At 43.4% G+C, this 12,381-nt stretch overlaps 1 protein-coding gene across 2 annotated transcripts in view; it reads right to left on the reverse strand.

The window, feature by feature from the left end:
* The window catches only part of ERBIN (erbb2 interacting protein), a 3,184,408-nt gene that overhangs the window by 143,307 nt on the left and 3,028,720 nt on the right, over positions 1–12,381 (reverse strand). For both annotated transcript variants that reach the window (XM_044063352.1, XM_044063353.1), the window contains one exon: positions 9,976–10,068. In XM_044063352.1, the coding sequence (XP_043919287.1) occupies positions 9,976–10,068 (93 nt within the window). The remainder of the gene's footprint in view (positions 1–9,975; positions 10,069–12,381) is intronic.

A 12,381-nucleotide genomic window follows, 5' to 3' on the forward strand; every position in this document is an offset into this window, starting at 1 on the left:
GCTTGGCATTTGCAGAGGGAAGTCATTGTGACTGTTTCTTATAAGGTTGTGATTTGTCTTCTCCTCCTTTGGGGGCTGAAGCACCCCATTGTTTAGGTCTGTAGCAGCCTTGGGGCTGAAATCTGCCTCTAGGGCATCTGTATCTGCCTCTTTGTGGCCTGTCTGACACTGGAAAGGACAATTTTTTAAAGGCAAGTTTCTGCTAAATCTAGGTGGTTGAACCTGTAAGAAATCTTTCGCCGTTTGCATTGACTTTGCTTTATCCTCCATTTTCTTTAACACCTCTTCTGCCTTAACACCAAACAAAGTATCATGCTGTAGTGGAGAATCCAATAATTTTACTTTAACATGGTCAGTTAAAGTTTGTTCTTTCAACCAAGCATGTCTTCGAATAACTGAGCCTGTAACTGTGGCTCTACAAGAAGCCTCTATAATGAATCAAAACCACATTGCAGAGTATGCTTTCCTACTTGTTCAACTGCATGCAATAAATCCTGCATTTCTTTACTGTCAGGACTTTCTATATTTGTAACCATTTTCTGCTTTAACAGTGACATGAGATACTGTTGATATTTAAGCATGTGAAACTGACAGTTTAAAGCTCTTACAGCTAAAGTAGCAGAAGTGTAAACTTTTCCCCCATCTGTCCAGAGCTCTGGAATCCCTATCTGAGGGGACAGGCAGTGGAAGCTTTAACCCCTTTAGGACCCTGAGAAATTGTTTCTGGGTCTGCAGCGGGGTTTTTATAAAGACATTTATGATAGTTAGGGACCCTGTAGTACCTGTCTGGCTTTACTGGTGCAGGGGGTAAAGAATCTGGAGACAGACTGGATTCAGAAAAAAAACATCATCTACAATATCAAGCACAGGGGGGATAGCCAGGGGCCTGTGCTGAGGCAATAAAAGGATACCTCTGAGCCTTTTCTTGGATTCTGAGTAATCCTGGCTCTCCCAATGGAAATGCTCCCTCATGGTGTGCAGGGTTTCCCCAAAAAAATAATCCTCAGGCAGTGAGGCAGAAGGAATGGACTCTTCAGCATCAGAGTCCTCATAGGGAGGGAGAGAATAACCCTGATCAGAAGAAGAATCAGAGGAAATGGAAACCTGATCAGAGGAATCATAATCAGTGTCTTGCCTAGGCCTTTTGTCAGGAGGGGGATGGGTGCCCCTGATTAAAGTAATAAGGTCTTCGGCCATTTTAAGCATCTGTTTCTTTGGCATGGATGACTGTTCTGGAGAACGCTGCACTTGTTTCCTTGTCTTTAATGGTGTTTTTGACTTTGCCTTTGCTGCTGTAGTAGCCTTAATTGTAAGCTGTGAAGGTCTGAAAACACCCTCAGAAGCTGGTGCCTGCTCAGCTGCTCCAGAACCGTCTAAGGGTATAGTTTCCGTAGGCCCAATACCTTGAGTTTCCACAGGCCTCTGTGTCTCCACATGGCTGTCGGTTACGGCCTGTGGCTCTGAGGTAGCGGGTGTCAGGGGCTGCGAAAACGCCTCACTGAGAACCAGCGACTGGCCTAGAAGAAGCTTCATCGGTTTTGGACCTCGGATGCCTGTCTTTTTCTTTGCGTTTTTTATACATTCCGGTCGTCGGTTGTTCCGACGGCATTACATAATTAAATCTTCGTCCAAAATAAAGTAAAGCAAAATCAAACCGATGTTTAATAGTGCGTTTATTGAACCTAGCACAAAACCGACAACTAGTAACGTCGTGGTCAGGGGCTAGGCAAGGAATGCAGTAAGAGTGAAAGTCCTTATGAGGTATTTGCTTCCCACAAGAAATACAATTATTAACTTTTATTGACATCGGTCTGCAGCAAGAAAAAGTTTCCCCAACGGGGTACTTAGCTTTATTGAAGACTTCGGTTCTGAAATTCAATTTTGAAAATCTCAGGAGTCGGCCGACCGGCACTTGCGAAAGTACAGTTTTGTACCTACCATAAATGTAGATGTTCGAAGATCCACATTGCTGCAGTCCTTACACTTGGGTAGTCCGCTGTCCTCGGTCAATATCAAAGTATTAGGCTGATGTCGGTCAAGGCGCTTAAGACTGACATCAGGACGTCAGGGTACAAATGCGCATGACCGACGTCATATCCTCAGTCTTTTCTTGCCCAAGATGTCAGAAGACCCTAAACAGAAAGGTCAAAACCAAAAGATAGCAAAAAACAACCAACCACCCTTACACTAATCATATGTACAATATATACAATATCCACAATATTCACAACCCAAACCACACAACCCTCTAACTACAGAGGGAAGGAGGGAGGACTGCAGCAATGTGGATCTTCGAACATCTACATTTATGGTAGGTACAAAACTGTACTATGTTCTTCATCTCACATTGCTGCAGTCCTTACACTTGGGTAGAATCCCAAAGCAGAGGTAAGGGAGGATGGCAACACTATAAAGCAGGAGCTGCTAAAATGCCCTGTAAAATTGCAGTGGCAAAACCAGCCCTAGATTTAGAGTAAAGTGGAAGGTGGTAATGCTTAGAGAAAGTATGGACTGAACTCCAAGTAGCTGCCTCCAAAATATCTTTAGTTGCCACCCCCCTTAAAAAGGCAGTAGAAGTGGCAGTAGCCCTAGTGGAATGAGGCCTAATCCCAGCTGGAATCTCCTTACCATGATGGGAATAACAGAAAGCAATACAAGACCCAATCCACTTAGAAATAGTTTGTTTTGACACAGGCTTGCCCTGAGAACCCAAAGCAAAAGAAACAAATAACTGCTGAGACTGCCTGAAACCTTTAGTTCTGCTTAAATAATATCGCAACTGCCTGTGTATATCCAAGGTGTGCAAAATCTTTTCCCCTTTATTTTGGGGGTTTGCATAAAAAGTAGGCAAATGAATAGTTTGGTTTAAAGCCACACTAGAAACCACTTTAGGCATAAAGGAAGGATTAGTACGTAAAGATACCCTATCCTTATGGAAAATTAAGAAAGGCTCAACTGCCATAAGGGCCTGTAATTCAGAAACCCTTCTCGGAGGTAATGGCCAACAAAAAAGCAGTCTTCCATGATAAATATTTCAACTCGGCAGTAGCTGCAGGCTCAAAAGGTTGTAGAGTGAGTTTCTCCAACACAAAATTGAGATCCCAAGCAGGAGTAGGAGCTGTACGTGGGGGTCTTATATTCTTTGCCCCTCTAAGGAATTACTTAAACAAAGGATGAGAAAATAATGGTGGGTCACAGTCATAGTGAGCAGAAATTGTTGCAGCATGAACCTTAATAAAAGAGAAGGACAAACCTTTGTCCAGTAACTCAGCAAGATATTGAAGAGCCACACTTAAATTAGGCTTAGAAACATCAAATTCCTTTGCTGCACTCCAAAATAAAAATCTCTTCCATTTATCTGACACTTTCCTTGTACTAGGCCTTCTGGCCTCCAAAATAACATTCAAAACTTGCTGTGGAAGCTGAGACCCTCCAGGGTTTAAAACAGAATATGCCAGGCTGTTAGGTGAAGAGTGAAGTTTGACATTGAGTAAATGACTGTTCTCCTGAGACAGCAGGTGTGGAATCAAGGCAAAGGCCATGGAGGCTCCCGCCAGACTTCTCAGTAATGGGTACCAGTGCTGTCGAGGCCAATCTGGAGCTATTAAAATCATCTTTGGCTTGTCCTGTCTGACCTTTAGAGTACCTTTGGGAGGAGGGCAGAGGTGGAAAGGCATACACATGAAGATTGCTCCAATTGAAAAAAGAGCATCCACTTTCCAAGCTGTGGGATGAAACCTTTTGTGCAAAACTTTGGCAGCTGGTAGTTTAGTGGAGAAGCGAACAGATCTATGTCTGGAGTTCCCCATGACACTGTCAATTTCTGAAATACATGAGGATCCAATTTCCACTGTGGGGATCCATAATTGTCTGCTCAACACATCTGCTAAGGAGTTCTGTGCTCCGGCAGAAACCTTGCCTGAAGATTTAGTTGTAAACTGAGAGCAGTCTCCCACAAAATCATTGCTTGTCTGCATAGAGGATAAGAATGTGTTCCCCTTGCTTGTTGATGTACCACATGACAGTTGTGTTGTCTGTTAGAACCAACACCTGCCCTGGAAGAAGTAAATCCTTGAAAGCTATTAATGCAAATTGGACTGCTAACATCTCCTTCAAGTTGATATGTAGATGTTGTAGTCTGGCAGGCCACGTGTCTTGTATCCACTTTCCATTTAGATGAGCTCCCCAAGCTTTGTCTGAGGCATCTGTCGTTAGAATCTGACTCGCCTCTGGCCGGGTCACAGAGAGTCCCTTGTTTAGGTGACATTCCTGAGCCCACCACAAAAATTCCTTTTGAATGCAAGGTATTATCTGAATGACAGTGTCCATATCTTGGCAGTGCTGTGTCCATACATTTTTGTGATACCATTGTAGCTTCCTCATATGCAGTTTGGCATTGGGAAGCACCAGAATACAAGATGCCATGAACCCCAAGGCTTGAAGGACTGTCCTTGCAGTCAGCCTGGACTGATGAGACAATTGATGGAAGTAAAGGGAAAGATTCTTTTGTTTGTCCGGGGTCTAAAAGGCCATCTGAAATGCTGTATTCAGTCTCACACCCAGAAAGCACATGTCCTGAGAGGGTACTAGACTGGACTTTATTTCGTTCACAGAATACCCCAGGCATCTTAGCACTGCTATCACATATTGCAAATGATGAAGAAGTTCGCCTTCCTTGGGCCAGAATCAGGCAATCGTCCAAATAAGGATAGATCTGTATTCCTTTAGCCTGAAGAAAGCAATCACTGGAGCCAGAACCTTCGCGGAACACTCTGGGCGCAGTAGATAAGCCAAAGGGCAATGCAGAGAACTGATAATGAGACGTCCCAGCTCGATACCGCAGATACTTCCTGCAACTTAGCCTGATAGGAACATGAAGGTAAGCCTCCTTGAGATCCAGAGTCACCATCCAGTGATCTTTGCCCAGCAGAGGTAAAAGCTGTTGTAACGTCAACATTTTGAACTTGGGAATGTCCAGATAAGTGTTGAGGATAGATAAATCCAAAATTGGTCTCCACGTGTTCCCCTTCTTTGGTACTAGGAACAGGCGAGAATAAAATCCTAGGCCCACTTCTGGCAGAGGGACTGGCTGTATGGCTCCTATTTGAAGCAGCAGAGAAATTTGTTTGTGAGCCTCTATTCTTTGCTGAGGAGGAACGTCTGGCATGCCTTTGAAAGGAGGTAAGGTATGGAAATAAAACCTGTAGCCTTGGTGTATAACATCCAATACCCATCTGTCCTGGGTAATTAAACTCCAATTTTCTTTGAAGAGTGCCAACCTTCCTCCCAAAGGTGCTGCCAGACAAGAAGGCTCTGGCAGCTGAAAAGGTAGGTCATTGGGCCTGTTTACGAAAGGACTGGCCCCTGCCCTCACCCGAAGACTGTGCAGGTGAACTCCCTGTTCTAGGTCTGAAAGAGCCCTGAGCTCTGCCCCTACCACGCCTAGATCTTCCCCTAGACTGTGAATCATAAGAACACCCCTTAGCAGGCCAATTCCTGCTAAACTTCAGAGGCTGAACCTGCAAAAAATCTTTAACAGCCTGCATAGACTTAGCCTTGTCTTCCATTTTCTTTAAGACAGCCTCCACAGGTGACCCAAACAACACATCAGACTGTAAAGGAGCATCTAAAATCCTTGTTTTAACATGGTCAGATAAATTCTGATCCCTCAGCCAGGCGAAGAACTGACCCAGTGGCAGCCACCCTAGACGAGGCCTGTACAGCATCAAAACCACATTGTAAAGAATGCTTACCCACCTGTTCAGAAACATGTACCAAATCTTGCAATTCTTTACACTCAATACCTTCCGCCAGAGCATCTACCTTAGACTGCAATTGAGAAAGAAGATAGTTTTGATATTTCAACATGTGAAACTGGCAATTCAAAGCCCTCATGGCTAAGGTGGAAGAAGTATAGACTTTCTTTCCCCATCTATCCAAAGCTCTGGCCTCTTTATCTGGAGGAACTGGATTTTTCACAACAGAGGCCTTGACGCCCTTAGGTCCCTGACTAACAGTTTCTGGGTCCGCCCTAGGACTCTTATAGAGATATTTATGAGCTTCAGGCACCCTGTAATACCTGTCCGGTTTAACAGGAGCAGGAGGCAAAGAATCAGGATTAAGTGAAGCCTCTGCAAACACATCTTCCACAACATCCAGAACAGGTGGTATAGCCAAAGGCCTATGCTGAGGTAAAAGCAAAAATTCCCTAAGCCTTTTCCTGGAATCAGAGAAGTCCTGGCCTTCCCACTTAAAATGTTCCCTCATGGAATGAAGAGTCTCTGAAAAAGAAAAATCCTCTGGAGGAGAAGCAGAAGGAGTAGAATCATCCATATCAGAATCAGAATAGGGAGAATACTCCTGCAAGTCTTCAGCCGAAGACTCTGAAACATCTGAAGCCTGCTCAAAACTCCCCAACTCTGGTTCCACCCTAGGCCTCTTATCAGGAGGGGGCAAAGAACCTCTAATTAAAGTAATTAAATCTTCTGCCATTTTAAGCATGTGCTTCTTGGGCACAGAACCTGATGAACTAGGAGTGACACCAACAGAAGCTAAACCTGGCCTGCCTCTGGGAGAAACCTTGGAAACAGAAGTAGAGGGCCTAACCACCCTAGGAAGGGAGGGGAGTACAGTAACCTGGGAAGCCCCTTCAGCCTGACCTGCCTCCTGAGAGGCCACATCCTGCAATATCAACGTCTCCCCCTGGGACTCCAGAGAAGCCTCCGGAACCACCGGTTCCACTGAAGAACCGGCGTCCCGCACGGACGACTCTTCTTGCCTGGGTTTAGCTGCTTTGTCTTTGCGCTTCTTCGAGAAGCGGGCGCCGGGCATCCGGCGGCATATTATAATTGCACCGCTTCAAGACCAACCTGGCACAATCTAACATTGAACCTAGCACACACCCAACAACGCGTGCTCAGGCCCCAAACAAGGAATACACAAAGTATGATAATCTCTATGCGTATCTGTTTCCCACAAGAAATACAGTTATTCACTTTTTCTGACATCCGGTAAACCACTGAGGCAAGAAAAACTAAAATATTCCAACGGGTACTTAGCCAACTTTGACTCGGTCTGAAACTCCGATTCGCACAATTTCAGAACTTAAGCATGAGAGCGCTGCTTCTGCATCGGACCATGCGGCAAAAGACTGAGGATATGGCGTCGGTCATGCGCATTTGTACCCTGGCGTCCTGATGTCAGTCTTAAAGCCTAATACTTTGATATTCGGGCCGACCGAGGACAGCGGACTACCCAAGTGTAAGGACTGCAGCAATGTGAGATGAAGAATATCTGCTTTTGCTTCGGGCTCCGCGTGGCAAGAAAGACTGAAGAAAATTGCGTCGGTTGCAACTTTTATACCCCTGGCGCACTAACGTCAGGGAAGAGGCGACAGCAACTGACGCCGGACCAAGACTTTGGAACTCGGGCCGACTGTGGGTCACCTGCCAGCAGGATAACCCAAGTGTAATGACTGCAACAGTGAAACACGATGAACATGTGACTTATATTTGTATCCAAGTATACTAATTTTTCTAGTATTTTAGAGAAAATAGTTGGGTATTACTGGTCTTGTATACAGAAAGAAAAATCCTGCCTAAAAATGTCATGTCAAACGTTGTTTTTCATATAAAAGAGGCAGAAGTCTTAAAGACATGTTAGTACATGGAAAATTTGAGAGACCAAAAAATATAAAAAATAATATAGTGATATATGGAACTTTTCCATATGACAATTAATTTCACAGTATGCAAACATAGTGGATAGTTTTGAAAGTGTTAATGGAAAAAAATTGACAGAAGAGGCAGCTTCACTTGTAATAGTGAAAAGATTATATATAGTTTAAAATGTCCTTGTGGATTATTTTATATTGGGGAAAGCAAGAGAAGCTTTGCTGTAAGGTTAAAAGAGCATACAAGGGACATCAAGTAGGGTTACCACCTATCCCACTTTGCGAGGGACAGTCCCTCATTGGGCAGTTGTGTCCTGACAAAATATATTAACAATGGCAAATGTCCTGAGATTGTAGGACATAATTATGTCCCACATTTTATGTAATAGTTGCATAAAATAGTTATTTCTGTATCTAAAATACCTAAATGTTACAAGAAACAGAATAAGCAACTAAACTGCTACAGGAATAAGCTTTTATTTAGGCAAAAAAGTAAAGTTCTATCCTTTGTACTGACCGTTGGTATGTGTCGGCCTGTAAAACCTGATGTGTGTCCCGAAAATGTCCCACTTTGGCCATTTGAAAGGGTGGCAACCCTAACATCAAGAAGCAAAGATTTCAGAGTCTTGTAGCTCTGCACTTTAAGGAACACCATAATGGAGACCCACAGGGGTTACAGGCAATTGTTTTGGAACAAGTGAATACAAGGTTTAGTACTGATGAAAAAAATCAAGGAATACTTAAGAAGGAAGGAAGCAATATTTATTTTAAAATATGACACAATGTTTCCAAGAGGTTTGAATAGGGAATTCTCTTGGAAGGATTTAATATAAGAAGGTTAAAAAAATTATTAAAAGTTAACCTTTTTAGATGGCTTTTTTACTGAATTCTTAACTGGATGATTATTTGATTAAATGCATGTATTTAAGTGTATGTTACTTACTCTTAATGGTATAAGAGTTTGAGGTTTTGCTGCAGAAGTTACTTTTTTATTTTAATAAATCAGTCTGTGTACTAAACTGAGTGAATTCATCTGGCCTGGAACTTGTGGTGTAAGGTCTGGATTGTTCTACAGTGTGGTGTTTTATATATACTCTACTACCAGAGTTAAAAGAAGAAAATAGAAAAGGGAAAGAAAGCCTTCTAACTAAAATAGTCATCTAATAATTAATTTTAAAGCTGAGATAGGGGAAAAAAGGCCTTACAGGGAAACGACAGCCAACAGCAGTGAAAACTCAGGAAGAAAAAACAAAAACATACCCAATTCACTTTAGTAATTATTAAATGGAATAAACACAGTCAGAAACAGCTTAACAATTTTTTTCACAATATGAAGAAAAAAATCTACTTAGCCAGAACCCGTAGAAAGAGCACCCGCAATCTTGTTTAGTGGCAAACGAGATCTGGGGATCTCTCCTAGTGCATGATGGGATAGGGTTTTAGCCACGAGCTAGTGGAAGACCTCGGGCTTTTGTATAAGGCCAAGTCAGATCCGAAGTCAACCTGCTACGAATGAAGGTAAAATAGGACAACATCACATCAACTATTCACGCCGAGTACAAATGAACTTTTCTGCTAATACAGGTGTTTAAAACTTCTGCAACAAAGGGAAAAATAAAAAGTGAGCTGCAAGAGCGGACATATTGGTGTGATATGTCTAGATCAAGGACATTCACTGTTCCTGCCAGCTGCCTTAGAAGGGGCACACTTGATAGATTACACCAGTTTGTTACAGGGTAAAATTACTAAAGACCCTACCCACAGCTCAAATTGCAGTAGATGGTGTAGACTTGAAGAGGTGCTTCAACAGATTCTCAGACTAGTTAAAAGGTATACATGGCAGCATGGAGAAAAGGACAGGAGGAAAGTCAGTTTTCAGAAGAAGTAGGCCAGATATAGCTGGCAGGACACTGCCAATGGCAAGTCAGCTCATTACAAAATGAAATCATACCCTGAAGTGGTGCATTTCCTTTGTTCTAAATAAAACAAAACAAACCAAACAAGAAAACACACACTTGTGATTCTGATATAAACAGATGCAAGCCTGTCCAACTGAGAGTTGATTAACACAACAAGATAATTATGTCTAAAATGTCAATAACAGGATCAAGACAGCCCTTGCCACAGTTGCCTTTGAGGAGGGCCTGCAAAGTCCCTACTGAGTGCTACTGAAAATGGCTATGCCTTACTGGGCAGTCTCCAAAAACAGATGGGAAGACTAACTATATCTGCAGTCCATCTGCATTAAATACATTAGAAAAGAAAAAAAAAATCTGGAAAAACTGACAAAAATGCTTACTTACATTATCATCTGGTTTAAATGGATTTCCTCTGCCGCCTATACCTCCTGATATACTAAATCCAAGTTCTGGGTTCTTCTCAATTCTTACACGGATCTGAAGAGCACAGAAAAAAAAATCCTGACTTACTGACCCCTGGAACTGTGCTTCATGAGTAAGTTTCAAACAGAAGAGAATTTTTTTAATTCTTTTATTTTCAAAATTTAGAATAAACCAACACAGCTGTACAGGAACATGTCAGAAAACAATAAAAATATGTAGGAACTAGCATTAACATTGCAAATGTTATACAATGAATTGATAACACTGAGAAATACTACTGATATACCATTAATAAAAATGAATTTAGGAATAGAATGATAAGTAATGCTCAAAAAGTACAGTTGTGTACACTTACCATAAATGTAGATGTTTGAGTGTATTCACTGTTGCACTCATCACTTGTGGGTTATCCTGCTGCATAGCCCTCAGCCGGCCCGAGCACCAGAGTAAAGGTTTCCCTCCTGTGTCGGCTGTTCTGTGAGTGCGACTGACAACAGGTCATCAGGGCCATGAAGACCAACAGCCGACACCATTACATGAGTTTTTCTTGCCCCCAAAGGTCTTGGGAGTCCCAGAGAAGATGCATATAATAGTAAAGAAAAGGGGGTAGGTGGGAGGGAAACAGGACTGAAACAGTGAATACACTTGAACATCTACATTTATGGTAAGTGTACACAACTGTACTATGTTCTCCCTGTTTCACTGTTGCAGTCATCACTTGTGGAAGAAGAATCCCAAAGCACAGGAAGTGGGTGGAGGATAGCTGTACAATTACGGGGATGTTAGCATGCCCTGCAGACTGCAGATGCAAATCCTGCCCTTGTTTTGGAGAAAGTAGCCAACTGGTAGTGCTTGCTGAAAATGTGGACATATGTCCAAGTAGCAGCTTCCAGAATTTCCTTGGTAGGAACTCCCCTCAGAAAGGCTGTGGAGGTAGAGACTGCACTTGTGGAATGGGATCTGACAGTTTTGGGAGGACTCTTTCCATGGAAGGTATAGAAGAAATCTATACAATGAGAGATCCATTTGGAAATGCTATGATTAGTAATGGGTTTTCCCCTCTGCCCCAGGGGCAAATGAAACCAGGAGTTGGTCAGTTTTCCCAAATGATTTAGTCCTGTCAGGGTAAAATCTCAACTGTGTGTGCACATCTAAGGTATGCAGAATTCTCGCCCCTCTATTTGTTGGTTTAGGAAAAAAGGCAGGTAGGTGTATGGCCTGGTTGAGGGTTACCTCAGAGACCACCTTAGCCATGAAGGAGGGGGGTTGGTTCTTACAGACACCCTGTTCACGTGGAAGATGAAGAAGGGCTCAGTGCCCATAAGAGCCTGTAGCTCAGATACCCTCCTAGCAGAAGTGATGGCTAGCAAAAGGGCAGTCTTCCAAGAGAGGTACTTGAGACCTGCTGAGGAAGCTGGCTCGAAAGGGGGGGGGGGGGTCAGTTTTTCCAGGACAAAGTTTAGATCCCAAGCTGGTGCAGGGGGCCTTCTTGGTGGTCTGATGTGAGCCACACCTCTGAGGAACTGGTTCAAGAGGTGTTGAGAGAATAAAGCCTGATCCGCCTGGAAGTACAGTTTTGTACCTACCATAAATGTAGATGTTCGAGTGCTAATACAGCTGCAGTCATAACAGGGTTCTCCTGCCGTCAGGCGGGTCCTCGGTCGGCCGAATTCCAAAGTCTAGGTCCGGCGTCAGTTGTCGCCGCTTCTTCCCTGACGTCAGTGCGACAGGGGTATAAAAGAACCAGCCGACGCCATTTTCTTCAGTTTTTCTTGCCCCAGATGTCAGGTGCCCCCAGAAGGCAATACATAAATTTGTGTAATAAAGCAATGCCATATAATCAAAATATAGTAGTGCAAGCAAATGCACCAAAAATGAATACCCCAATCAGGTTGTATGAGGAGGTGTTAGCCAACAGGCCTGTCCCAAGAGGGGAAGGAGGGAGGGAAACCTGTCCCAAGAGGGGAAGGAGGGAGGGAAACCTGGACTGCAGCTGTATTAGCACTCGAACATCTACATTTATGGTAGGTACAAAACTGTAATACGTTCATTGTGCATACAGCTGCAGTCATAACAGATGGGTAGAATCCCAAAGCTAAGAAAGGGGTGGTAGGCACTAGGTGGAACTAGGAGGAGCCAAGATGCCCTGCAAGACTGCAGTGGCAAAGCCTGCTCTAGATTTGGAGTATAATGGAAGGTGGTAGTGCTTGGAGAAGGTATGCACAGAACTCCAAGTGGCTGCTTCCAAAATATCTTTGGTAGGAACTCCTCTGAGGAAAGCTGCAGAGGTAGCTGTGGCCCTTGTGGAGTGAGATCTGATGCCTGTAGGTACAGTTTTGCCATGAAAAGAATAACAAAAGCGTATGC

This window comes from Protopterus annectens, chromosome 2.part1, assembly GCF_019279795.1.
Source record: "Protopterus annectens isolate FY-2018-M chromosome 2.part1, PAN1.0, whole genome shotgun sequence".
Classification (NCBI taxonomy): domain Eukaryota; kingdom Metazoa; phylum Chordata; order Ceratodontiformes; family Protopteridae; genus Protopterus; species Protopterus annectens.